Source organism: Poecilia latipinna, unplaced genomic scaffold (assembly GCF_001443285.1).
Source record: "Poecilia latipinna isolate Pla-1442-1.1 unplaced genomic scaffold, P_latipinna-1.0 Scaffold169, whole genome shotgun sequence".
NCBI lineage: Eukaryota > Metazoa > Chordata > Actinopteri > Cyprinodontiformes > Poeciliidae > Poecilia > Poecilia latipinna.
The window spans coordinates 715,949-742,849 of NW_015112785.1; the positions used below are offsets into that span (position 1 = coordinate 715,949).

The window sequence follows — 26,901 nt, forward strand, 5'->3', positions numbered from 1 at the left end:
GATTTTACAAGTAAAACTTTATTGGAATGATACTCATGTTGCAAAATATTACACTTGTTTTTATGTCACTGTTCCCGTGACTTTAGATGCTTCCCTTCACAAGAGTGTTTTGTGTGTACGCATGTGTGTCTGTGTGTGTGTGAGTGGTATGGGTCGATATGGTTTACACTGGCTGGGGAGGAGGGAGGTCTCATTTCCCTAAAAAGTGCGACAGTGGGCTCTTATGTACCAGCATTGTGCCTGCACTGAGAAGAAGTTGTGTCTCTGCAAAAGTGTCTCAAGGATGCTGCATACTGAACCCGACATGAAGGAAATGTTGGGGATGTGATGTCCCAACCACAGATGTAAACAATATCATGATGATAGTAATAGTCTATAAATTAGGCTATCATAATCAGTGAGCAAGCGGATGACGACCAGAAAGCTGCCATCTGTCTGCCAACATATCTTCAGATTCGTCAAGAAAATAAATTGACAGAACACTGAACATAACAACTCAAGAGAGACATTTTTTTTTAATTCAAACCAAGTGGCCTGACATGGCATAAACAAAATAAACAAGCCCCAGATTTATTGTGGTAATTCATTTCCTACCACTTATAACATACAAGGATACAGAAAAACAAATGTGAAGCATAACATTAGGTCATTTTATGAAGGGGCCTAAAAGTTTCAGACTCTTTCTGTGTGAATCACAAGGTAAAATAAATAATGTTACAGTGGACCATTGTTTCAGATGTAGTATGTGTTTTTATTCTGCAATTAGGTGTTCCAGGTTCGCTGTAACTCAGACCAAACTCACATTCTGTCTCTGTTCACACAGTAGTAATAATAACACAGCCAGTGAACACACTTTTGCCTTAGAGTTTCACGACAAAACCAGCAGCTCAAACTGTAACAAATTTACCACATACGTGTTAAACCATGTGAGAGATGTGAACTGAGTGTTTGTAGATCTTAACCTGCATTTGTAATAAGGGAACTGACAAGACAAACCTATTTTTCCAAAAAATTGTACAAAAAACCCCAAAACAAAACATATAATGAATTCAGAATTTACTGCAGCGGGACAATCTCCCACTAGAAAAAATACAAAGTCCAAACTTTCACTTGAGTACGCTTACTCAGTGAGGGAAATAATTGAATGATAGAATGTAATAGATTTTTTCAACAAAGTTACCAGAGCCATTCTTTCTGGTAGTCCCAACATTCCCTTTAAAATAGATGCAATAGAAGCATTTCAATTCAGAGAACAGAGCTGAACTGAGAACTGCAGCAAATAATGACATCTTTGGGGGACGCCAAGTCTCCATAACAATCATGAGATCCTGTCTACGAGCCACCCAGCTGCATGTGAGGCACGAAGCCTTTCCAGTCCCTCCTTCGTTAACAGAAACACGGACAGCTTGCAAAACTCTACTGAGACCCTAGACAGCGGTACGAGCTTTGGTCAGATGAAACAGAGATTAAGCTTTTCAGCAACAAACACTGTAAGTGGGTTTGAAACAAAGTATGAACATGTGTAAGTGTCATGTTGACTGAAGTACAGCGGAGTATCTGTGACGCTGTGAGCCTGTTGATTATGGCATCATAAATTCTTTGAAATACCTGATGATTTAGAGAAAAGCCTGGTGGCTTTTATCAGTAAACTGAACAAAGTCTGAAGAGCCAAGACTCTGGAGAATCTCTATAGAGAGGATTATGTAAAAGAAAACGGCCAAAAGTCCATCTCTGTAAATGCTGTTGTGCTGCACTATTGTAAAAAGGTGGCTGTTTGACGTCTTAACACAGGGCTCCCAGTGACTGTGTCACATTGTTGAAAACAATTATTTCCTAACATGGTATTTCATTCCTCACTGAGTAAATTTACTTCAATAACAAGTTGGAATATTTTTAAAAAGTGTGATATTGTGGTACTACACTAAAGTATTTCTGTAATTAACATTTTTACCAGACGTGATAACATATTGTGTTTATGTTGCTTCCTGCAAGTTCTCTTATTTGATGTTTATTGATGTTTATTCGCTGTATCGGAGAGGAGGCTCTGACTGACGGCTGAACCTCGGATACAGGAAGTGCAATGTGGCTCATAGAGCAGTGGGCTACATCTTTTACTTTGCAGAACTGCCGAGGGCGTTTGCTTGTCAGTTCTACTTGTGGTTTATGGATCTGAAGTAGACTTATGACCAGGTCCATCCCAGGTATTTTGGGGGCTGTTCTTCACAAGTATGGGGTGTCTGGCTGGGTATCCAATCTATGTGTGCCCAAAGCAGGACCTGGGGTCTGTATTCTCGGCACAAAGTGAAGCCTGTTCCCAGTGTGCTCTGGATTCCACCAATATTCATGGATATCAAGGAATAACCCTGTAGGGGAGGGCGTCTGGTTCGGAAACATCAGCATCTCATTTTTACTTTTTTTTTTTTACTTAAGATGGGGGTTCTGTTGGCTTTTTCAGCCCATGACCTCCAGTGGGCACTGGAGCGGTTCACTGCAGAGCGTGAAGCAGCCAGGATGAGAGTCAGCCCCTTTAAGTCTGAAGCCAAAGTTCCTGAGCAGAGACAGGAAGACGGCTCCCCTCTCAGTCAGGGGTCAGTCTCTGCCTCAAGTGGAGGAGTTTAAGTATCTAGGTGTCTGGTTCCCGAGTGATAGTAGGACAGAATGCTAGATCAACAGATGGATCGGGGCTTTGTATGCAGTTGTGACGTGTTGTGACTGAAAAAAGAGCGAAGCTCTCAATTCACTGACCTAGGTTCTGACCCTCACCTGTGGTAATAAGATAAGAAAAGAGGCTGAAAGTATGAGATCCTGGATACAAGCGACCGAAATGAGCTTCCTCTAGAGGATGGTTGGACTCAGTCACTGCTTCTCCACATTGAAACAGTCAGTCGAGGTGGCTTGGGCATCTGATCCGAATGCCCCCTGGGTGCCTCCCTTTGGACGTTTTCCGATCACGTCCCACTGGAACGTGATCGGACCCAGGGGAAGACCCAGAATTCACTGGTGGGATTTTATGTCCCATCTGGCATGGGAACGCTTTGGGATGCCCCAGAATGAGCTGGATGATGCTTATGGGGGCCAGGGTAGGATGTCTGGGGATCCCTCTTGAACCCGATCCTGGATAAGTGGAAGACAGTAGATAGATGGACGGGAATGGTCTCTCCTAAGAGACACATGTGGTAAAGGATACTGTGAACCCAGGTCGTCCACCTGGACAATTCCTTCATGTTAAGCCATTTCAAACACCACTCTAATTTACAAATGATGCACACAGACTAGTAACATTGCAGATGTGTATTTCAAACAAAAGGCCAATCATATTTTTCTCATATCTGAGATTTTTCACGAAGTCGAGACTCTTGACAAAAAACATGATGAAAGGAATTCCTTGTGCCTATCTGAACTGCAATATTTCACATCCCTAATAAGGTAAAAGATCAAATTATGATTTAACGCCTGAAACAAACAATTGAATCCTCTCAGGACGTTGTTTTAATGCCCTGCTGTCAAACTGTGTCAAGCAAGGAGACCCCCAAACATCCGAGGTGGCCTTTGTCGTAAGCTTCAAATCACCAGGTTGTTTGGCGAACATGTTAAAGGATATTTCAACAAGCTGTAGCAGGAAAACAATGATCAAACAGTTCTTCTCAGTAAACACATTTCTATTAGTCCTACTGACATAAAAATTCACACAGGATGTCTGTAACAACCCAAGAAACTCCCACTCACAGCAAGATCGACACAAATTGCTCCAGAAATTAAAGTTATATGTAATAAACTTGAGTGAAAAAGGCAACTAAAACATAATTGAAATCTGTAACCATGTAGTAAGCAATCCTGTCTTGTATTAGTTCAGTTATCAATAATTTATGACAGCTGATTTAGGCGGGAGCATAAACAATTTGTCTTTCATGCTGTTGCCAGAAAAACGTAAGAATCTCCACAACCATATTATTACAAAAAATACAAATGGCACCGAACCATTACAGCCATTATCCGGAGGAGGAAAGAACACAATTTCACTAAAAATCAGCCACGGCTGGGTGGCTTCTGTGTTTTCTGTAAAAATTTCTGACAAAAAAAGAGTAATCAGAACAGGTCTCCGAAAGTAAATGATTGCTCTCACTGAGCTTTAGTAATCCATTTTTTTTAAATCATGGAAATAAACCACAATGGCCTCATTGAAAACTAACTATGCAAGACTCTCCTATTGACCGGAAAGTTTGCTCTAAGTCTGCTACAGAACATTTTGGTCAAGTCAGTGGAAAACTGGATTATCATCTTTAGATGAGACCAGCATTAAACTCTTTGAATGTCACTACACACACAATGTTTGGAGAAGAAATGGCACTGGCCACCAACCCCAAAAACACCACATTGACAGTGACGTTCGGAGGTGGGAACATGATACTGTGGGCCCGTCTTACAGGATGTGGTAGTGGCAGCATTTATAGGAAGAAATGTACCAAGATATTCTTAGTAATGCCCTTGTTACAATATTTTGTATCAGTTTTTTTTTACCTCCAGGAAATTATGTGATTGGAAAATAATGTATATTGCATCACTATACATTCAACACTGTAACATACACGACTTTAATTATAATATAAACAAAATCTTGCCACATGAGAGTGGTTGTTACACACGCAGCAGCTGCTACAAAATCATGTCAGCTGCAGCTGTTGTGTTCTGATTAATTTGGTTAGTAATTGTTTGACCACTAGGGGGCGCTCTCAAAACATAGAAATTTAATTCCCATAGGGTCTTTTGTTTACTCTTTCTAAAGAGAAATTAAAAGATGGCGTGGTTATGAAAAAGCAATACATGACTGGTCATGACTGCAGAACATTTAAACAAAATTGGTCCTATTTGTCTCTAGTATAAACAGACAAAGCTGATCTAAAGTAACAAACACTTGAAAAACATGACAGAATTTGAGGTTTTGCAAAATGTCCTTAATTTCCTCCTCATGTTCAGACTCATGTAACAGGGTATCTTTTAAAATGCCAGTGGCAAGATAGGAAGGAGTGCAACAGCACATGTCAGAAAGACAATGATGCCAAAAACACAGTCATGGAAACTTGTAATCTGGTGTCGGAAAAGGAACCAGAGGAGAGAAAAACGGCTCAGTCAGTCACCTGACTTGAACATAATTAGAAACACTATAGAAATAACTGGTTATCAGAGAGCGGTGAAGAAATTTGAAGACAGTTTTTATCAAAGAATAAGTCAAAATGACAACTGAGAACTTCGACTAGCTTCTACATACGGGAGATGCCTTAAAGCTTTTCTTTCAAATATTTAAGAGAATTCAACTTTATAATATGCAACCTGATTTATGGACTTAGTTGCTTTTATTTCTTTGTATGTGCAGATTATTTGGGTTGCTAGCAACATCTGGTGTGAATTTTATACCAATATCCTCAATGGAAACAAATTCACTGAGGAAAAACATGTTCAATACAAAATTCCCAGATGCATATTCACTTCCCATCTCTAACTTGACAAACAGAGTACCAATCATTTTCAGATCATCAATACATACACATAAAATGAAACTTAGCAAAACTAGTGCATGTCCTGAACGCACACAAAAGAAATGATGACAGAGTTTGCATGGTTCTCTTTTGTGACACGAGCGACAATCAAGGTAAAGCACACCATCCTGATCGCCATCCGTACGGACCGGAGTGCCGACGACCCTCAGCCAGAAGCAGTCGGAGGTCCTCTGCCTCACACGGTGTCTAAAAGTCAAAACCAGGGGGGCCAAACGGTTGTTTCAATAAGTAGAATAATCTCATGTAGTAAATTAGCTCTGAGCTGAAACAGGAAGTGCTTTTCTATCAAAACTGACCAAAAATTCTGGAAGGGATAAAGTGTGGAAGACGCCAACTAAAACTCTAAATAGACCCTCTTTTTCTTTTCTTGTTCCTTTTAAACTCGTTTAAAACCAGAACTTCAAATTCCCAAATCTGTACTCCGAGATTTACCTGCTGATCCTTAGGCTTTATGGAGATAAATGTCTGTTAAGTGATATGTTCAAACCTGAGTTTCCATTATGCGGTTGGTGTTTTTCTCGCAACACCGTTGAAACTGAGAGAAATCCGTCCTTTTTATTGGTATGTCGTCGTACTGTAACGTTAGCATGATATGGTTTCACTGGAGCCACTAAGTACCTACTAACATTTAAAAATGGAGTACTGCAGATATGTACAAAGTCTGTATATATTAACAATAATAAGAGCCGTAGATGGAGTTACACAACAGACGTACCTGACTTTTTGTTTCGTCTTTCTTTTGGCCCCTCGAGCCTTTGAAGTGTTTCATCTATGAGATGGGTCAGGTGAACTCAAGACAAACTATATATCACATGGGCATTTATCTTAACGCGTGTTGTGTTTTGCTCAAACCATCTCGTCGGCGCGAACCGACGATATCTTGCGTGCGCACTCGTGCGATGACCGGCCGATTGAAGTGTTGACTCGTCTTTGCTGTGGCGCAGAAACGAACGGAACGGAAACGGATGCAGAAACGGGAAGATCTCGGGCGAGAATGCGTAGAGGCAACTCTAAGTCAGCGGGGCTCCCGACACCCATGAAACACAGTGTCGTTATAAAGGGATTCATAAATAAGACGACAATAAAGAAAACACAACAAAAACGCAACAGAAAAGGCAACACTGCTGGTTATCAGTCTCCGCTCTCTTTTTCCACACACCTCTATTCGATTTTTTTCCCTTTTTCTTTTTTTGTAGCTGGTGCTTATATTTGGACAGAAGACAGTACACTTTTCTTGTGTCTCCCTTTTGACCAGCCTACCTTAGACTTTCCCTATTTTCCTTATTTCTTCTCCTCTAACTCTAGAATTCAGCAAACTCCTTGGCACATTTCTCGGTGAAGGAGACGCGGATCTCCTCCTCTTCATAGTCGTCAAAGTTGCTGGTATCGCCTGGTCCTTTGAACTTTGGAACAAAGGGAGCTTCCACCTAGAAACAAAAAAAACATCAAAAACATAAAAGGCTCCAAATCGCAATCAAATCCAGTGCAAACGGAGACACAATGTAGAAACACCAACACGCACCTTTTTCTGGTAGATGGCAATCCAGTCAGTTGTTGCGAACCACTTATGTCCTTTGATGTCATTGACTCCGTTTTTGAGGTTCCCAAAGCGTTTTGTGAGATCCACCTGAAACCAAGAGGAGAACGTTCTCATCATCTTGGAGGTCTTGGAAAAGTAAACCACGCCTCACTGGAAGTTCAGAACTTCCTCGACTTTTGCCTTCACCTGTAGGAGGTTCCTCAGTAGGTCCTTCAGGTCTGAACTGAAGTGAGACGGGAAACGAACCTGAGGACAAGGAAATAGAGGAAGCGGTTGTGTGAACGCACAGTTACAGAGCCAAAAAGAGTCTTCCACAACAAGTCACCAAAAAACCCAACAAGCAGGTGAATGGGAGCATTGGGGATCCTTCTCATTTTTGTTGTCTCTTTTGGTTTTACCCTTCATGGGTCGCCACAGCATCCTCTGCATCCTCTACGCTCACACCAGCTAACTTCATGTCCATCCATACATCTTGGGTTTGGTCTTCTTCTCGGGCTCCAGCCCCGTGGCTTCCAACCTGCTGACATGTCTACAGATGTCCAAACCGTCTCAGCCTGGCCTCTCTGATTGCTCATCCCATCACTGCCAAACAGAACCTCAACATCTTGAGCTGTGAAACCTCCAGTTCTGCCTCCCGTCTCCTCTTCATCGGCACTGCCTCTAAACCACACACCATCGCCGGTGTCACTACTTTCCTTACATTCTCGTTGATCCACTTTTATCACATCCAACTCTGCGCTTCTCTCCATCCATTCCACCCCACTTGCAGACACTTCTTCACCTCTTTTCCACACTTCTTCCACTGCTCTGGAAGATTGACCCCAGGCCTCTACCTTATTTTGCCTTTACTTCCTGTGACATCACTGTTACATTTGTGCCCCTCTCATTCACACACACACACACACATTCTGTCTTGCTGCGACTGATCTTCATCCCTCTCTTTTCCGGTACACACCTCCACCTGTCTTGCTTTTCCTCTATGTGCGCCCTGCTCTTACTGCAGACCACAATGTCGTCTGCAAACACCACAGTCCTTGGAGAACTCCTGCCTATCCTCATCATCATCTGTTAGTCTGTCCATCACCTACACGAACAAGAAAAGGAGAAATCCACTTAGGTTTTTTGCACCAATGGTTGTTGGTGTCAACTTCCAACTGGTTGTTTATTTTTTTTTACAAAATGAAAACGATACTGAACTCGCCTTGATTCACTCTAATGGTGTCAAACTCCAGTCCTCGAGGGGCGGCGACCTGAAACTTTACATGCATCTCTAGTTCACCAACATTTGAGTCAAAAGGCTGCAGTCAAGTTCTCCAGAGTCCTGCTAATGACCTAAATGTCTGATTGGGTCTGCTGAAGCTGAGACACGTCTGAGAGCCGCATGGCACCGGCTCTGGAGGAGTGAAATCTGACACCGGTGCAAGACGGTTACTGCATTTAAAATAGGGTTCCATGATATCTGTGAAACGTAACTGGGATGCTACTTAACGCACAATTTAATTTCTTTTCTTTTCTGTTTCCATTGTCATCACGTTCCCACCGCTATTTTGCAATCTGAAGGCATCCATACAGTGAACATGTATCTCAACAGACCAGAATCATTCCTGGCAGGCAGAATTTGCTTGGATTGCGTACAAAATATATCCTGTCAAATATTGCATCCAAGCAGTCCTTAGTGAATATGATATTGCAATTCAATATATTAATATGTAGCTCTAAAAGGTTTTTAAAATGTCAAAAAAAAAAAACACTACTCAATGAAAATTCAGATTTCTCTAATAAGAAGAGAAACTTTCATCTTTAATGTTTATTCTTACATTTTGCCTTGTAGATTTTTAGTTCACATTTTATAAAAATGTCAAACTCTTCGGTTGGATTATGTACAAGAACTGAAATTACTCAGTCTTGGTGAGACTTATTTATATAAGACCATAAATCCTAAAATTAAATAATGTACCACGAAACATCTGGATTTCTTGCCGAAACATTTACATACTGTAGAAGAAGTCCCCAGAAATCACTGAGTTTTTAAACAACACAAAAGAGAAAAGTACCGGAAATTAGTAACATTTTTCTCTCAAAAGCGCGAGACTAAACAGTGAAACGGAGTGGAGAAGTCCGTCTTCAGTCAAAAACACCAAACATTTCAAAATGAAAACAGCAAAACTCACCTTCCCTGATACAATCTTTTCATAGATTTGAATTGGCTGATCGGCAAAGAAAGGAGGATACCCTGCTGCCATCTCATAGACCAGAACACCCAGCGCCCACCAGTCCACCGCCTTGTTATATCCCTGCCAGTGTAAACAGGTGGAGAAAGTTCACTTGCATTTTCAGATTGCCACACTTCAGTCTTCTACTAAAAACACAATCAAAAACAAACAAACAAACAAAAAAGTCAAGAGAAGATGGATCACCTTGCTGAGGATGATCTCTGGAGCCAGATATTCTGGGGTGCCACACAGTGTCCAGGTCCGGCCCTTTACCCGTTTGGCAAAGCCAAAATCTGTAACCTGAGTAGCAATGAGAGAGAAAGAGAGAAAAAAGAGCTGACAGACATTTATTTTAATGAGAAACAACAGAAATAAAATGGACAGAGATAGATGGAAGAGAAAACATCTTGGAGCAGAAAGAAATATTTGGTGTTATTTCTCATTAAACCACAAGGGGGCGACATAACCATTCAAGACTCTTCCAGTTTTACTACAATAACATGAATATAAATTTCACTTCCAGTTTTCTAGATTTCTTTTTTCTTTTTCAGACTTTTAGGAAATTATGAACATGTAGACTCTCCTGTTTGGTTTTCATTTGGTTTCCAGAATTTTACCGTATTTATGAAATTTATTTAAAATTCAGGCAACCACAGCTGCACCGGTATTTTACCGTAAATTAGAGACTTTTTTTTTTTTTACAGTGTGGAATGGATGATTTTAATCCCTTTAAATCCCAGTTTGTGATAAAAAAATAATAATTTTATCTCAAACAATTTCAAAACAACAGAAAAAAACACAAAAACTGATATCAGAGAAATAAATCCAAATGCACAAATGATAACACAAGAATAAGCCCGAGGAAGTAAATACAAAGAAACGAGCTAATATGAGAACACCCTTGTGATAATAAATCAACACAGAAAAATAAATTGAATATGGCAAAAACCTACAGCGAAACTGTCACGACATGGACAAAAATGAAAACCAGGACACAAAACACCGAAAGATCGTGATAGAAGAAACAGAACCTCTGACCTGTATGTAGCCCTGTTGGTCTATGAGCAGGTTTTCAGGTTTCAAGTCTCTGTAGATCAGGTCCAGAGCGTGCAGGTACTCAAAGGTCAGCACGATCTGAGCAGCGTAGAACCGAGCGTGCGGCTCACTGCGCCAACAGAAGCACAGCAGGAACCGACAGTGAGTGGATTGGTAAAAACTTTGGAGAACTAAGACGCAGCAAAAAAATACCAAAACATCTTCATGGCTGTCATCAGAAACTACTGAGCGCTTCCTGAATGCACACTTCAATCAGTAACTCCAGGAAGTTGCAGTAGCAACTCTTAGTGCAAATTCACTCTTTATTCGCAATTCTTTTCTCAGACTTTTCAGTAGCCATTGTAACTTTTCTGCAAATCCGACGAATCACCTTAACGTTTTTTTCTGACCAATCACTGGAACTTGGCTGAATTTGGACCAATCTCCTCAATAATAGTTAATAGTTTAACTTCCTGTTTTACAACATCTCCAGAAACCTGCACCTGGAAGAAGAAAGCATGCGTGACGCTAAGCGGTAACGTTTTCTTTTTTTTTTTTTTTTCTGCAAAAACCCTTGTGAGACATTCTGCAGGATCTGCTTGTGCAGCAAACAGTTCATGTTATCCTGAATGACCAATAAGGGTTTCTTCTTTTGCACTTTGACTACTCCTTGGGACATGACTTTATTTGCATTACGTTTGCTATTTTAAGAAGGCACTTGAAAATGTTATCTGCATTTTAAGTTTTAACTCTGTTAAAATCCCGTCATTTATTGGGAGGTTTTTATAAGATCATGTTATGGCAAAATAAAGCTTAAAAAATGCATCTTCGACCACAACTTTTTGAAAAAGGTACAGCAAAATCAGTTATTTCAGGCTGCAAAAACAGTCACAACAACAAAAACATGGCAACAGTTTGGAGGGACTGTTAAATGCACTGACCTGAATCTGCCAATTCTTCGTAGGTGGGAAAACATCTCTCCACCTGGTACATACTCCATAACCATGTAAAGGTTGGTGTTGTCCTGGACGCATAAATAAAAGGACGGAGATTAGATATACAAACACACAATAAACTGGAAAAAGACATGGGAATCTGAGCACAAAGCTTGTTGAACCTCTTGCTAATGTGTGTTCCCTGACTGCCTTGGTGAAATAAACCTTAAATGACAAGACCGTAACACAAATAAAGTGACAAAATAGTTTCACAAAAACTCAAAATACCAGCGTCAAAGGTGAACCCTAGAGTCAGTTTGTCTCCGTTGGGCTGCAGAACAACAGCTCAGCAGCATAAGAGCTGAGGAAGGCTTTCTCTTACGAATAAAATACATTTACCTGTAATTTTACTCCATTGAAAGCGTTTTTAATACACAAAAATGATACTGGACCTCTCAGAATGACTGGTGGCACAGATTAGTGTTCATCGGTGCCACTTCACTCCGTGTGCAGAGCAGCACATATGGACCGTTAATAGGTTTATTTAAGGCCTCAAGGATACTGGATGCCTGCCCAACCAGGTGCATCTAAACAGCTTAACCTGAGTAAGGACATAATTGGAGCACGGCCCTCATCTGGGTTAGTCTGTGTGGGCGCAAGAGCGCTGCTGACACCTCTTCACGTGGCCGGCCTGGTTTTGTTCTGCTGAGACGCGGGTTTACGGTCTCGGAAGAGGCGACAACACAACAGAAGTAATGAATCTAATCTGGATTGGTTTATGCAAATTTATTAAAGACTCTTGATTGGATAGGCTCTTAAAAAGTTTACGAATGGGAGGTCACACCTTCTGATTGGCCACACGTGTTCTGGTTGTAGAAGAAGGAGTGAATTACATCTAAACTGGATCAAGTTTAGAAACTACAGGTTCTGAAAAAGGCATTAAAAAAGCCGTGAATCGATGGCATGTTTAGATTCTTAAATGTACGTTTTTCTGGTGAATGACCTGGACAAAAAGTCAAATTTTGATTATCTAAATCCAAACTAGAGGAAATAATCTGAAACTGAGGTAATTTTTTTTTAAGTCCCAATTTTTCCAGAAATCTTGATTTTCATCTGGAGAAATCTGACATTTTTCCATAAACGTAGTCAGACTTGGAAACCGATAAAACAACAACATAAATGGGTATTAACCATTTCCTACTTTTGTTCCCTTAGGTCTGTAATTTCCAGGAGACACACACAAACACTGACGTTCAGCAATGCTAACGATGCTAATAGCTAGTAGAGGATGATGAAGACATTTCCATATGAAAACTTCAAAACATTTTGTCTTTGTTTACGATCAGCATTAACCTGATTTACTGCGATTGTTCTCTCACGGACGTGGTAGAATATCACATTCGTTCCCAGTAAACGTTTTAATAATCACACTGGGAAAGCTGGAATTCATGTTAAACTCGGTTTAATCGAAGCTCAGCAGGTCAGACCGCTTACAAAAGCGTTGATCCGAAACTGGCCACATTCAACTTGTCAGTGCATCTCGCTGTTTACGCGATTAAACAGTAACTATGACTGCTATCCTCATAAAATCTTACGGTACAGAATGAGCAAAGGTTAGCGAGAGGTGAACGCCAAAACGTGGCTGGGTCTAAACGGAGAGGTCAGCAGTGGGGTCATCAGAGCTCTGAGCGTTTGGAGCTCACACTTCCTCCGCATGCTCACGTGCCACACAATCATTTCGTTATGCAGCAACAGACAAGTTCACGCCTGATGCTGCCTCTGCATACAAAGAGGCGACTGACGCCACATAAACAGACAGGACGGAGCAGCGCCGTGCAGAAGCAGCGCGGGACTCCACAGCAGGCAGCAGCAGCAGCCAGTTTGATTCAATTAAGCACAGCAGAGAAGTGGGTAGCGGCGAGCGCCCATCTTTTTAGCTCACTGTCTTTTATTTTGGTGGTCTGAAACGCTTTGATCTTGTCAAAGCTGACATGCTTTCGGAGGCCGTTTTGAGGAGAAGCTCTGGACAGTCGGCCTGAACGCCACAAAACGTCCAATTCGCGACCGCCCGCGAAAACAAACAGGGACACCGTCGGACGTTCTCCGTACCTTGAATGAATACTCTAACCGCACAAGAAAGGGAAAGCTGACAGCCTGGAGGATCCTCTTCTCGTTTAGAGTGTGCTCTATTTGCTTAAGCTTCACCACCTGGAGGTCACACACACACACACAAGCAAACTCAGAAGAAGGAAAGGAACTCAGATTGATCACATAAAAGACTTGTGAAATTTGAATTAGGTAATAAAAAACACAACAGCTCTCTTACAAGAGCACCCTAACATCATCTGAGAGGTATACAAGCTTTACTTTAACTAAACAGTTAAATACTCGATTAGTCACTTGATACTGGGTTTTGGAAAACAAGACAATGAGATTTTAATGTTATTTTGTGAATAACTTAAAAACACCATTTTTTTGTTGTTGTTGTTTTCACAGTTAATCAGAAACAACAAGAGTTTACTGAGATCTCTCTCGGCGTAACATCTCTAAAAATGTAAACACCCCGTTACATTTCTTATCAAAGTGAAGCGCGCCTAACAAAACGTTACCTAGCCGTTGTATCTGTTCGTTCTGGAAACGAAGGTAAGCTCTTCAGGCTCGACAGAGCATTTCCAAGTTTAAGACTCATGTTTGAATTGCTGACGCTTTCATTGTGAGAACAGCATGACTGGCTTCCACTGTCTTAACCGCATCAGTAACTCAAGCCAGGTTTAACCAGCACATACATCATCGTTGACCTGTTGAACTCACTCTAAGGTGGCAGTGATACCGATTCAGACATCGGAAATGTCTGAATTGTCTTTTATAAAGACGGATTTTTTATTTTTATTTTTTACTTTTATCCAGAAATGATCAAATGCAGTCCAGATTCCCTAAAATAAAACATGAAATCGGCTTTTCACTTTGAAGGGAAGTTAAAACTCAGACGCTAACTTCGGCGTCATGAACCAGATGCGGTATCCTCCAAAACCCGTTCAGTTCTTATGATCCGTTTGGGTCTTCTACAACAACAACAACAACAACAACAACAACAAAATCCATAAAAGATTGTCAAATAAACAGCTTAAAAGCTTTCAGCGACTACCAGCACAACTCAACAACTACTTCCTGTCTTACGCCACAATAATATTCTCATTTACTATTAGCAGGATGATCAGAGACGAAGCTTACGCCTGGATTTGATGCTCCCTGAACGAAGCACCGGGACTTTGTTTTTTTTTTTTTCCAATACCAATAAAGAACAGGTCAGTGTTCCCACGAGTAACACGTGGGAACACTGAACATGAGCGTCTCGATGACGATAACATCTCCCAACCCTCCTAACTCCGCCCGCCCTCCTGCGACCTCCTTGACCCCCACTCTGCCGAGACTGACCTTCTGCTTGTTGAGGATCTTCATGGCGTAATGCTGTCCCGTTTCTCTGTGCTTCACCAGCATAACACGGCCAAACGAGCCCGTGCCCAAGGTTTTCAACCTCTCAAACTGCTCCAGGCTAGCAGTGTTCTGGACACGGGGAAAACAGGAAGAGTTAGCACGTTTTTCTGAAAAAGGACGGCAGGAGACACCATTGCAAAGCCATTTTCATAAACGCATGAAACGGATGTCCACAGACAGACATGAAAATATTCATAATAACAAAAAAAATAAGATAAGTACTGTAAAGTAAGGTCTAATATGCAACGTAAGGAAAAAATAGCAGGTTTACATTCAAAGTAATGGGCGTGTGTGATAGGAGAACTGCCCAAACTGTGCTGCTGTATGTTTCTGCAAAAACAGGCTTTTTACAAGACTATGAAAACATGCATAAAGAACTGCCTGCGGGAATGTAAACGGGATGCTGTATTTGTTGGAAACAGTGATGGTTGCATTCTCTGAAGAGAAAACTGGAATTGGCGGGTCACAGTTTCACAAAAACTGGAGATTGAAAATCGGCCAGAAATTTAGAACCAGTCCGTCTTTATTCACAGCTGCAAACAGAAACGGTGATGGTTACAGCATCAGGTCTGGGCATTGAGATGGTTCATTTGGTCTTTTGGTTCATTTGGTCTTGAGGTCACATCAATTAGTGACCCCAAAATGTCACTAAGTGATGCTGTTAATCTTACTGTGAGTTTTTTAGCCACCATTTCCTGACTTACACAGGGATCAATTGTTGGTCTTTCCCAGTTTGAAGAGGGGCTAAGTGAGAAAAGTGAGTCGTAAAATAGTTATCCCTCAGGGGAACTAATAAGGTTGTGGATTCCTGACTAAAACTTTCTCAAACAGCAGAGTTTAAGATACCAAAATGCTTCAATTACATTTAAATGAGTAGACAATGTTGAGAAATGTTAACGTTTCTCAACTTGGGATTTTCTCCCACATCTATGAAAGTATTTCAATGAAATGTTGGGATTTTCTGCAGTAGTTTGTATGGTTGTTGTACTATAACAGAAAAAGATTCATTATTTTGTATAAAAATGTCTTTGTTGTTGTTGCATCAACCTTCCAGACCTCTCAGGTATTCTGATTCTGGTTCTGCTCTGCATTCCCAGAACCAGAACCAAACGCGGAGAAGCAACATTCAGCTTCTATGCACCACAAATCTGGAACAAACTTCCAGAAAACTGCAGAACAGCTGAAACACTGAGTGCCGTTAAGTCTGGACTACAAACCCACCTGTTTAGAGCTGCTTTTGAAACACAGTCATGAAACACGAATCAACAATCTGAAGTGTAACGACGGGAAAATGTAATGTTTCAAATGTTCACCGTATGTTCTATGACCTTGTATTTTCGTGTTTTTATGATGTTCGAAATGCCTTGTTGCTAAAATCTTCTAAACAAAAAAAAAATTTAACTGACTGATTAATCTTTACCATTGGGCAAATACCTGCCAGTGCACAATGCGATGTAGAGAAAACACTTTGGTAAACCATGAAAAACAATTGTCACAACAACTGCATTGATGTATTTTAAGACACAATCATATTAATCCCTGATCCGGTCATTAGAAAGTGACGACTTGATGCAGTGGTCACTGTTGGTTTCCCCTTAAATCTCAGCTGAGTGGTAGGTGGGGTGTCCGCCTTCCAATCAAACTTTGTTACACTCAAATGAGCCGAACAATTTAGACGTTGTAGTAAAACTTTAAAACTATTAATTTCTATATTTCTGTGTGGCTGACAGACATAAATTGTCCTAAGCCAGAGTTGGGCAAAACATAAATGACAACTGCAAGAGTGTCTTCCACTTTCTGCACATTAAAGTGAATCAAACAGATGCAAACCTGTGAAGGATTCTCCCATTTCTTGAGGAAGTCCTCTTTGGCTTTAGCAAGGAACTCCTTGACTGCAGGAGGACGGGAGAAACGTGTGTTAGCGGTTTGTTGTTACAGATAATGAGAGATGCCACAGAAATACTTAAAGAGTCTGCTGATATTTTTAGAGGTCAACTGCACAACGCATGACTAAGCCTACATCCTGCTTCACTGTTATTTGTGGCATTACTTCACAACTTTGACTAACATGAAAAGCAGTTCCAAACAATAATTTGCATCCAACACACACACAGACACACACGCACACACACACACACACACTCATCCAGTCAGAGTGCTCAAAACTCCACTTGTGAAAACACCTCAAAAAGACAGCATAATTACATGTTTCAGTGGCTGTGGTAAGAAATTTGATGTGTTTTTTTTTAAATAGATATTTTTATAATAAAACAGAAAGAAGGCACAAAACGCGTTACGCTTTCCTGAAACTCTAAGAGCCAATTCCTGAAACTGGGAGCGAAGTAAGAGCTTTCCAGTCTGCATGGCAAATAATCTATATGATTCTCAAAAATTAAATGCATAAATAAATAAGAATGGGCTGAGCAAGCATCTGCTCTGCACAGACAAACAGCCTGAATGTAGACGACACAGCAGAGGAGAGTCTAACTAATCCTTGTTGCACAGCAACCGTGTTTAAGCATTACACAGTGGCATATGTTGTTGGTTAAAGTGCTTGTAGCACATGTCCCGCTAATGTTTTGCCATGCAAACCACTTTCTGACGCTTCGTGTTATATTATAGTGCAAAGAGGGAAGGCTTTCATTTTCTGCTCAACAATAAATTTGTATTGAGCTGGAGCTGAGTGCAGGTCCATGCCAAGGATGTATGGAATATTTTTTGTGGTGCCTCCCAACCGGGCCTGTCGCGGTTACGAATCACATTTTGCTGGACGATAAATTTCGCCAGAAATGATTGCGATAAACGATAATATTGTCATTTTGAGACCATTTTCAACTAAAAATAGTGACAATGACATACTAACGCAAGTTTGCCCTCTCAAATACGAATATATATATATATATATATATATATATATATATATATATATATATATATATATATAATCTCTGTGTGGGACAATGAAGGAATTTCTATTCTATTCTGTGAAATAGTTTTGAATAGTTTTACATAACTTCTACAGTAAAGTTGAGGAGAAAACTGCACAAATGTGAGAATAATTAATAGTTTTTTGAATAATGTCCAGAACCAAAAGCGTCACAAGAAACATATAATTTAGGAAAAAAATATAAATGTGTCGTTACATTGTAACTTTTTTTTCTTTCATTTTTATTCAGGGAAGTCCTTCTAAATAGTTTGTTCTCGTGTAACAAAACATAGATCACAAATACTTATGACTTATTTGCAAAAAAGTTTAAATATTCCTGAATTTCCCCCCCAGCTCAAGTAGCATAAAAAGTTTCAACGTAACCCCAAACATGCTAAACATATTTACACATATCCCTCCACGCATGTGTGCAGACAGTGGTGAATTTATCAATGTGAATTCAAGTTTTTGTTGAAGGAAGCCCCAAAAACCAATCCCGAGCTTCCGAGAAGCTTCGCAGTTCGCCGATGCTTTGGGCCGGCACTGGGCGTGTTGGGACCAGTGCCAACAACAATATCTATTTCCATAAAGCAACAGGCACAGAGTGTTCGGGGAACATCTGACACATAGCTCGTTTGCGATCTTGCCAAGATCGGAGCACAAGAGAAGTGGAGATGCTAACATAGCCGCAGCTTGCACTCGCTGGTTTGCAGCTCATAAAATGATGACTATAGACTAAAACTTGCTGTACGTCGCGTGTAGAATCTCATGCCTCACTAACGCACCACAAACAGATCCTAAAATCGATTCCTGATCAGGATGTTTCATATGGACACGGAGTGAAGCGTTGCTGCGTAATTTCTGCACGCGTACAGTTTAAAGCCCAATTAGCGAGTCGTAATGAATGGAGGTGGAGAGGGGGAGAAAAGGCCTGCTTGTAGCGTAAGGCAGGTGGTGTGAAGCTTTAACGGGATGCTGTGTCACGTTGTTTCTCATCGTTTCATGAGGATGTAACGGAGCAGGTAAAGATCGGAGGGGAGGGGATGGAGGTGAGAGAGAGAGACAGAAAGAGAAAGAGAGAGAGAGAGAGAGAGAGAGAGAGCATACCCACCGCTTTCCATCTCGCTGCCCTTTCTGGCCGTGGGCGCGTTGCCCATGATGACAACCTGTCAACGGAGCAATCCGTGGCTTTGGGCCGCCCTGCAGCCTCCTCAAGCCGGTTTAATCTCTCTTAGATCGTCTCTGTGTTTCCTCTACCCAACAGAAACGGAGCGTTAACCCGTTTTGAAGAAGAAGAGAAAATAAAATAAAAGAAGAAGAAGAATCCCCGACAGATGCTGCTAATGCGGCGCCACGGCGAGGAAAGGCTGGGAAAGCGGCTCCACTCCCTCCACGGTCATCCGCAGCCGACGCCGGGTTTCAGATCCTCTCCGTGGACCCCCGGCCCCCTGATTAGGGCTTCAATGGAACCATCAGACCGAGCTCGGCGCAGATGGCCCGAGCACGGAGGATACAGTCTCCGCCTGACCCTCCTTGCAGCCCCCGCCGATTGAGCCCCCCTCCCCACCCCCGGCTCCCCACCTCTCCTCAGTCCAGAAAAACAACGATTCCCGGCGCGAGCGACCAATATTCTCAGTCCGAAGCGTCCCGTTTTCCGGTGGTGAACCCAGCTTTAAAAAAAACAAATCGACCTAGGCTGGGTCCGGCAACTGCAGGTATTCATCCAAATCAACATCGGCCCCCCCGTAGCCTCGGAGACGAGCGAGATGACGGAACTACAGGCTGGCGAACGCTCCGCCCACTCGCCGAATCATCCGTTAATTGACAGTTGAGAGCCGCTCGATGATTGGCTACATCCTTGCAACGGTAAGCTCAGGAGTCCTCTGATTGGATATCTTGTTCTATCCCTCAAAGGGACAGAGCGTCTGACAGTCCTAACAGAATAACGAGTGAGAGGAGCGTCATCGATTATTTTCCTCCCAACAACGCACGCGCCCACTGTCTCTGGTCTCCGTTCTCCATTGGCTTGATGCGGAGGGACCGTGGGAATCTCAGTGAGCGCGATGTTGTCCATTGGCTGTGAGCAGTGATTGACAGGAAGGCCCGCCCACCTCCCCCCGCTTAAAAAAAAGAAAAGAAAACTCATTTACCCCACCCCCGTCCCCTCCAGCATCCAGCGACTGATACACGTTTGGCTGAGTGACGTCAACCGCGTGCTATTTTTAGATATGTTGGTCAGAATTTAACGCACGCCTGTATGGCAGGACATCGTATCACATAATCAAACTGCACTTCATTTTGTTACTATTAATAACGGCAACTGGTCAGAACTATAACTAAAGATATGTAAAGTTGAGTTCAAAATTATGTTTTTTAAGTGAATACTAAAGCTAACATTTTTTGTAATTTTTTTTTTACTTGCACTTAAAGTTCTTAGGAACACATGCTGCTCTAAATCAAAACTTTAATAACAAACTCATTAAACTGATTATGCTACAGACTGAAGAAAAGAACACTCAAACATTTATTGTATAAACTGAAAATGCTTAAAAATATAGATTTCCTATCACTGAACTAATATTTGCCTAATTAACCATGGTTTCTGAGAACTACTTTCTTTCATTTTCTGTGCCTTTAAAAAAATTAAGGAAGTTGATTTGGTTGAGATAAATTATCTTTTTTTAATTAAGCTGGTATGACAAGCGTTTGGTCAACTTAACAGAACTGACCAAAGTTATTTACAAGTAAATAACTTGTACAGGTAAATCAAAATATGATGCTGATAATTATTTTTTTTACTTTTTCCGTTTTTCTATACAAAACAGCATCCGAAATGTCTGGAATTTTTTTTTTCTCCTTTTGGATATTGAAATACAAACCTTGAATTCTGGATTTCAACTTCACTCACACACACAAACTCTTTTTCCAGCACAATGTTTAACTTGTGAAGAAGATATTTAAATATATATGACAGCGCAACACTCACAAATTTAAAAACTTGTCACACAATAATGACATGAGATATCTCACATGTTCATTATGGACACCATAGAGCCCTTCTCCATATATAAATATTAAACTTTACTAATGAAAATAGAGTTATGCTTGCTTTTAAGAATTTACATTATATGATAAGTTGACTTGCCATCTCCATAAAGCATTGTGAAAGCAAGGACGTTTACACTCTTTGGAGGGATTTTTAGTAAGGAAAAAAAACCGCAATCTGAATAAACAGAATTTTTCTCCCCCCTCCTTTTACTTTTATTGTTATACCAGGTGTTTCTACAGCCAGGCGGTCAGTCAAACCCCACCCCTCCCTCCATCTGCACCCCTCAACGCAGCACCTGGATTACCTACTGGGAGAGCACCGAGAGCCCTTTATATCCAGCATCATCAAAAGGCTAATTTCTCACATATTTGCATATCCTTTGGAGCCATTTCATATTGTAATAGTACGTCAGTAGCAAAAAACATGAACAGTTAATACCCATCACATCGGTATCATTCGTTCCTATATGGACCGAACCGACCCGTTTCCCTACATGTGAAGTTCTGTTTTTATGCGAGATCTGCTGGGCGTTGACAAGACATCAAGCTGGTCCACCTGGTTTCAACACGAGCCTTCAGCTGCAGGTGCATTTCTACTATTGAAACCTAAGATCTAGACATAAACAGGAAAGCAGCAAACATTCAAGCTGCAATAAGCAGGATTTTTACCTGATAAGTGGCATTTAGTTATTTTCAGCAATTTTTTTCACCCCTAATCGCGTCCATTATGAATGCGTAACTAATGCTTTTCATCACCTTAAACATTGCAGACATCAGAAGTGGAGGGAACAGATGGATGGATGGGGGAGTTACTCGATGCGACGAAGATAAAACAAGCGAGAGCAGACGCCCCCTCCCCTCTCCTCTCCTCCAATTTTGTGCTGCAGTTTCCTAGCAACATGAGGCTGGAGTGGAAATGGTGAAGTGATGCTGCTGCATTTTATGAATGAAACTGGAAAAAAGAGCGAGTCAGAGCGGGGAGGGGAGAAGACAGGGCCGTTTTTTTTCTTGTTTTTTTTTTCTTCCTCCACTGCTGTTGCTGTGCTTTCTATTCTCCACGAGTCGAAGCAGAAAGGAGCTGGAAGGCGCAGGGATAATCAGAAAAAAATCCAACAACTTTATTTAACCTCGCAGTTGATAAAAATAATTAAAAAACAAAACATGGAGGTATATAATATATAGTTATGCAGTACAAAATTAAACAACCCCCTCTGCAGAAGGCAAAACAAGCACTAAGTAACATTATTTACAAAGAGCCTTTTGAAACCGCAGAACTCGACATTAACATGGGATCCGTTTCTCCTATAAACCTCAAGTTCAGTGAATTTTAAACAAATGGTGGACAAAGTGGGGTTTGCTCAAATGTGTGGGTTCACCATTGTATGTCAAAACTAACAACGGGGTTGTGCCACCTCTCAGGAGGAGACTGAATTTTTTTTTTGTCTCATGAGAAGCACCAGATGAGATTATGTTTTTGCATAATGAAGAGCCTGAACTGTATAAAGCTTGTGTTATATGTGCAGTGATGTCCAATGCTCAAAAGGACAAAGAAAAAAAAAAAAAACATAGTTGAAGAGGAATCAGGGTTTCTCAGGGAGAATATTAAAGTATGAGAAAGAAATAATAAATTAAGGCATTTCTGGCTGTGCAGATCTACGAGTATTAGAAAGAAAAGCATACAGGAGAGGAACCTACGCTGGCCACACCCATCCCATTAAATGGGCCACACAAGAGAGAAAAAAAATGTCCCATGTCGTTTTGTCCTTCACATGTCCACATGGGACGTCCGTGGTCTGTTAGAAAAGTTAGTGATGTTTACGAATGTAAAGGTAAGAAGAGCTCCTTGTTCGTCATCCGGACCGCTACATGCAGTCCATGGAGTTGTCCGGCATCTGTCCAAGAGCTGGCATCTTTCCTGGAACGCAGGACGGGGGCAGCATGCCGCCGACGTTCGGGGACGGGTCCACGTTTTCGCTGTCTTCCATCTTGTCCGCCGATCCCTCCCAGTTGATGTGGAAGCGGGTGACACGGGGGTTGGAGGCCAAGATGTTCCTCTGAAGCTACGGGGAGGACAGAAAGATCAGGGGCTTTGTATGCTTGTGCCCTTTAAGTACATGATTTAAGGTAACTGGTGGGTCTGGGTAACACTGACAAACAAACAAAAAAGTATCGCAATATTTTTTGCGATAATCCCTTATGTGTCGAAGGGATTTATCAATTATCGCAGATGGGATTTGTTTCAAAGCAAAGAGTAAATAAAAAAAAAAAGATTTATAACAAAGACTTTTTGCTTCCAAAAATGACGATAGACCAAACAATTCCCTTAATTACAAACAAAAAAAGAAGCAATATCTTTGAATAATGTTATTAAGTGAGCTACAAAAAAACAATGCTGCTGAGAATATGCTTTGATGAAATCACTGTTATTCTACAGACTCTCTGCCTTCTGACCATGGATTATTTTTGCCTTTCATCCAGCAATTTTTGAAAGAAGCATATTTATTTACAGTTTCAGTATAACCATTATAAACTCCAGTGCAGTCATACCTCTGATGTCAGGAATGTTTTCCTCTACTCAAAGTGGTGCAAGTGGCAGAAATCCTGTTCTGACAAGCGTTGCATATCGCTGTTGGTAACCGTGTAAAATTTAGTTACACCTACTTTTGTATTTTGTACTGTTGAGACAGTAATAACTAATAATATTAGCAAAAACAGTTGAGTATTTGTGGGAATGGTTTGCTAAAATCAAATCAACCAAAGTGGATTTTTCAGGGTATTTGATATTTGGTCTTGAAAGGGTCTTAAATGTCAATTAGGACTAAATGGGCAGAGTTAGAGTGAGATTTAACCTTTTTAGACGCATATCCAAGTTAAGGTCACCTAAAATACAAATATGATCAAAATCTAAACTTAGTAACACCTGCGTAAAAACAGACGTTTTTCAGAGTAAGAAAATTAAATTATTACACAATGGAAGACAGGAACACACACACAAAACAAATTCCTTTTGGAGACACTGGAGGGCAGCAGAGAGCTGCACTTCACTAAAGTCTGCTCAGAAAAATGGCCCATTTAAATACAACATATCCTCTGTTAGTTACCTGAGAGTAGTCTGGCTTTAAGGGGGGGTTTTCCCGCAGCTCTGGATCTGTGTATTCATTGTTGACATAATAACCGATGCGAATGAACTCCTGTCCGCGGTAGGTGCAGGTTATGAGGACTACCGTCACTCCCACAGCGTCAGTCTCTGGAATCAGACCTGTATTAGGAGCGTCAGCCTGTTGGGTTGGAGCAGAGCAAACAAAAACATCAACTCAAGAGTTTATTGTTCCATATTGTAAAATCAAGAACTTGGGAATAAAAACGGGGACAAATTAAGTTGAAGCCTCAATCAGAGTTTTGTAGATTAGCTTTGACTTGCCAGTGAGTTTCTCTGATTTCTCTTCTGAACATTAAAGTATGAAAATGTAAGAACAGCTCAAACTTATTGCTTCCACTCTTTCGGTTGAAAGCACTCAGTAGTCATTTATTTTAGAACCAGAGGTAAAGCCATGGACGAGGGAACAGCAGCTGCAGAGCAGGGTTTTGCCATTTTGTTTTAGACAAAATTATGAAATTACAAATTATGCACCATTTGGCCTTCTTAGCAGGGCTCAAATTACAAAAACCTTAACATATGTATGTATTTTCTTCAGGATAAAACTGAGCAATTTTATGCACAATGTCCAGCTTTCCTGATATCTGTTTAAAAGTCTTGCTCTCTCTCACTTTCAGCCTGAACGAAGAGCAGGCATCTCTAGACATCTCACCTCTAGATATAGTTTCATTTTAAATGGTTTCTTAAGCTTGTACTTCTTTAAACTTTAAAAATCTTGCTAATGCTGAAAATAACTTTGAAAAGTGCTGAGGGCTGCACTTATTTCGTGTTCACAGATTTAGTGAAGCTTAATCAGTTTGGTGGCCAGACGATGTCCTGTTTTACTGGTTTGTAACATAACATTAGACAAGAAACGTAGTCAATCGGGAACTCACCTGAAACACAAACATGTGTCTTCCGGCTGGAACTGGACCGACCAAAACAGAATCTAGAACCTGGTCGTACTCTTCACTTTCTGCAGAACCAACATAGATGATCTTCCACTCCAGATCTAATAGAGGAAGGAAAGAGGTGACGGGTTAGGATATTTTTCACAAAAATAAAAACTGAGTTAAAAATTCAAATTTCAGCTCTGTATGTTCCAGTTTTTTTGAGTTCAGAATGAAGGATTTTTAACATGATGCCACTGGGAATTCATTGGAAAGCTTTGCAAACGGCAAATTCAAGCAATAATAATAATAATAATAATATTAAATTATAAAAATACAAAATAAGTATTAGTTGTGTTCTGCAAGTTCAGAGAAACAAGCACTGAAGTTGGTTGAATATGCATTAATATAAATGGACAATTTTACAAACATAAAGGATTTTTAAAAATTATATACCCACTTGGTATTACAGTGCTTGCACAAAAATGTGTAACTTGTCCTAAATTATCTATTTTTAAAAAGAAAAGCAATTGTTATTCTTACTGTTGACACATAACATTAAACGTTGCTGTTTTAATGAGGTTATCGTCACAATATATTTATTCTTGTGAAAAATATGTTGTGAACCAAATCTTTAAGAAAAATCCACTACATTTAGACTTAGTTTTACAGCAGCAGCTCAATTTATCTTTCTTATATATAAGGGAAAATACTTAAAAAAGACAAAAACAAAAAAACAAACAAAAAACAATAAGCTTACATTTATAACAGCTTTACATTTAAAAAGGATGCCAGCTACTGACATTCAGCAAGTAGTCATAGTTATTGATTATGATTAAAAGCATCTTTGACTTGATTTCAACTCGCATATTTATATTTTTCAAGCAATGCGTTTCCAACTGTAATTAATTTCAGTTTACAGTCTGAATTAAAACAAATCATATTTTTTAGTGAAAGCTCAAATATAACTGCAAATGGATCATTGATGGGCAGAAAATCTTGCATCTGATTTTAACTGGTTATGTATGCATTGTTTTAAATTAAAGGGGCTTGAACGACAAACATCTAGTTCAAGCATAATACGAACACTAAAATGCGTAAAATAACACCTTATATCTAATGTTGAAGGCAAAATGCACCCCCAAAAAGGCAGGTTTATAACAGTTTGTTGATAGCAAACCTTGTTATGGTTGGTTTTCGCGGCTACGTTTTCCCACATTTAATAATGCTTTCTTTTCAACCGCAGCACACAGAAGTGGAAACAGATAACAGAAAAAAAAAAATCTCAAAAAATGAAACAAATAAACAAATGAGCAAACACAAACGACAGATTATTTCTAAAAGAAAGCACAGTTTATTTCTGGGTATTTTAATCCACGGCAGGAATTTGTATTTCGCGGCAATTCCTTGACATACCAATGTAATGCCGCCAGCCAATCATCTTGTCGGAAAACACTGACGCACTGGTAAAAGAGCCAATCAGCTACAACAGAAGGCGGGCTTGTCAGCACAAACGCGCCAGCGCCAATTTTTAACAGTTCGCATAAAGAAATGCATACGAGCCGTATAAAGCGCAAGTTAACAGTTATTTTCAGGTAAACTAAAATGCATAAACGCGACGTACTGATGTGTTACGCTTTCTCACAGTGAAGCTAACACTTCATAAAAACCTAAGAGCGCCCAAACTCAACAGCTCACAGATAGTGTGATTTTACTGACAATAAAAGAAAACTCACCTTCAGGTAAATCCTCCATGCATTCAAACGTTATCTCAAACTGAAACGGGTTTCCAAATGGGCTCGGGTTGTCCAAAACAGCAACATTTAACACTTGTACCTTTGCCATGACAGAAAATGAAGACGCACTTCAACCTCGAAGATTAATTTGGCTGCAAAGAATCCTAAACTATCACTGAGCACTGGTCTGTCGCAGCTCTACAGCCGGCTGTCGAGTCGTGAAGTTAAAGTTCAAGCCTTTATTCTCAGAGAACACCTACACAACCCATCGGCGTCTTGGCAAAAGGAAGTGCGTCACTTTCTTTTTTTTCTTCTCCGCTGATGACGCATTCATGAATTATGTGCTGTAGCCCCCTAGCGTTCATTTGGCAAACATCAGCTAAAGATCTCAG

At 40.5% G+C, this 26,901-nt stretch overlaps 2 protein-coding genes and 1 long non-coding RNA gene across 4 annotated transcripts; 1 reads left to right on the forward strand and 2 right to left on the reverse strand.

The window, feature by feature from the left end:
- prkacab (protein kinase, cAMP-dependent, catalytic, alpha, genome duplicate b) lies at positions 1-19,546 on the reverse strand. Of its 2 annotated transcripts, none has more exons than XM_015030037.1 (11): positions 18,811-19,504; positions 16,604-16,665; positions 14,714-14,842; positions 13,388-13,486; positions 11,285-11,367; positions 10,347-10,473; positions 9,513-9,608; positions 9,267-9,389; positions 7,282-7,341; positions 7,078-7,182; positions 1-6,982 (listed from the first exon to the last, which is right to left on the reverse strand). In XM_015030037.1, exons 1-11 carry the CDS (start codon positions 18,854-18,856, stop codon positions 6,857-6,859), a joined length of 1,056 nt encoding a protein of 351 aa, XP_014885523.1. In that variant the 5' UTR covers positions 18,857-19,504; the 3' UTR covers positions 1-6,856. The 2 variants fall into 2 exon arrangements, 1 of the variants encoding a protein (XP_014885523.1); XR_001424666.1 differs by lacking the exon at positions 1-6,982 and adding an exon at positions 8,051-8,179 and having other exon boundaries at positions 7,156-7,182; positions 18,811-19,546.
- Positions 19,482-22,311, forward strand: LOC106945999 (uncharacterized). Its single transcript, XR_001424667.1, has 2 exons — positions 19,482-19,565; positions 20,976-22,311. It is a non-coding gene; the product is annotated as an uncharacterized LOC106945999 (long non-coding RNA).
- asf1bb (anti-silencing function 1Bb histone chaperone) lies at positions 21,844-26,834 on the reverse strand. The gene is made up of 4 exons (XM_015030038.1): positions 26,510-26,834; positions 24,780-24,895; positions 23,849-24,025; positions 21,844-22,807 (listed from the first exon to the last, which is right to left on the reverse strand). Exons 1-4 carry the CDS (start codon positions 26,616-26,618, stop codon positions 22,610-22,612), a joined length of 600 nt encoding a protein of 199 aa, XP_014885524.1. The 5' UTR covers positions 26,619-26,834; the 3' UTR covers positions 21,844-22,609.
- Between the last annotated feature and the right edge of the window lie 67 nt (positions 26,835-26,901).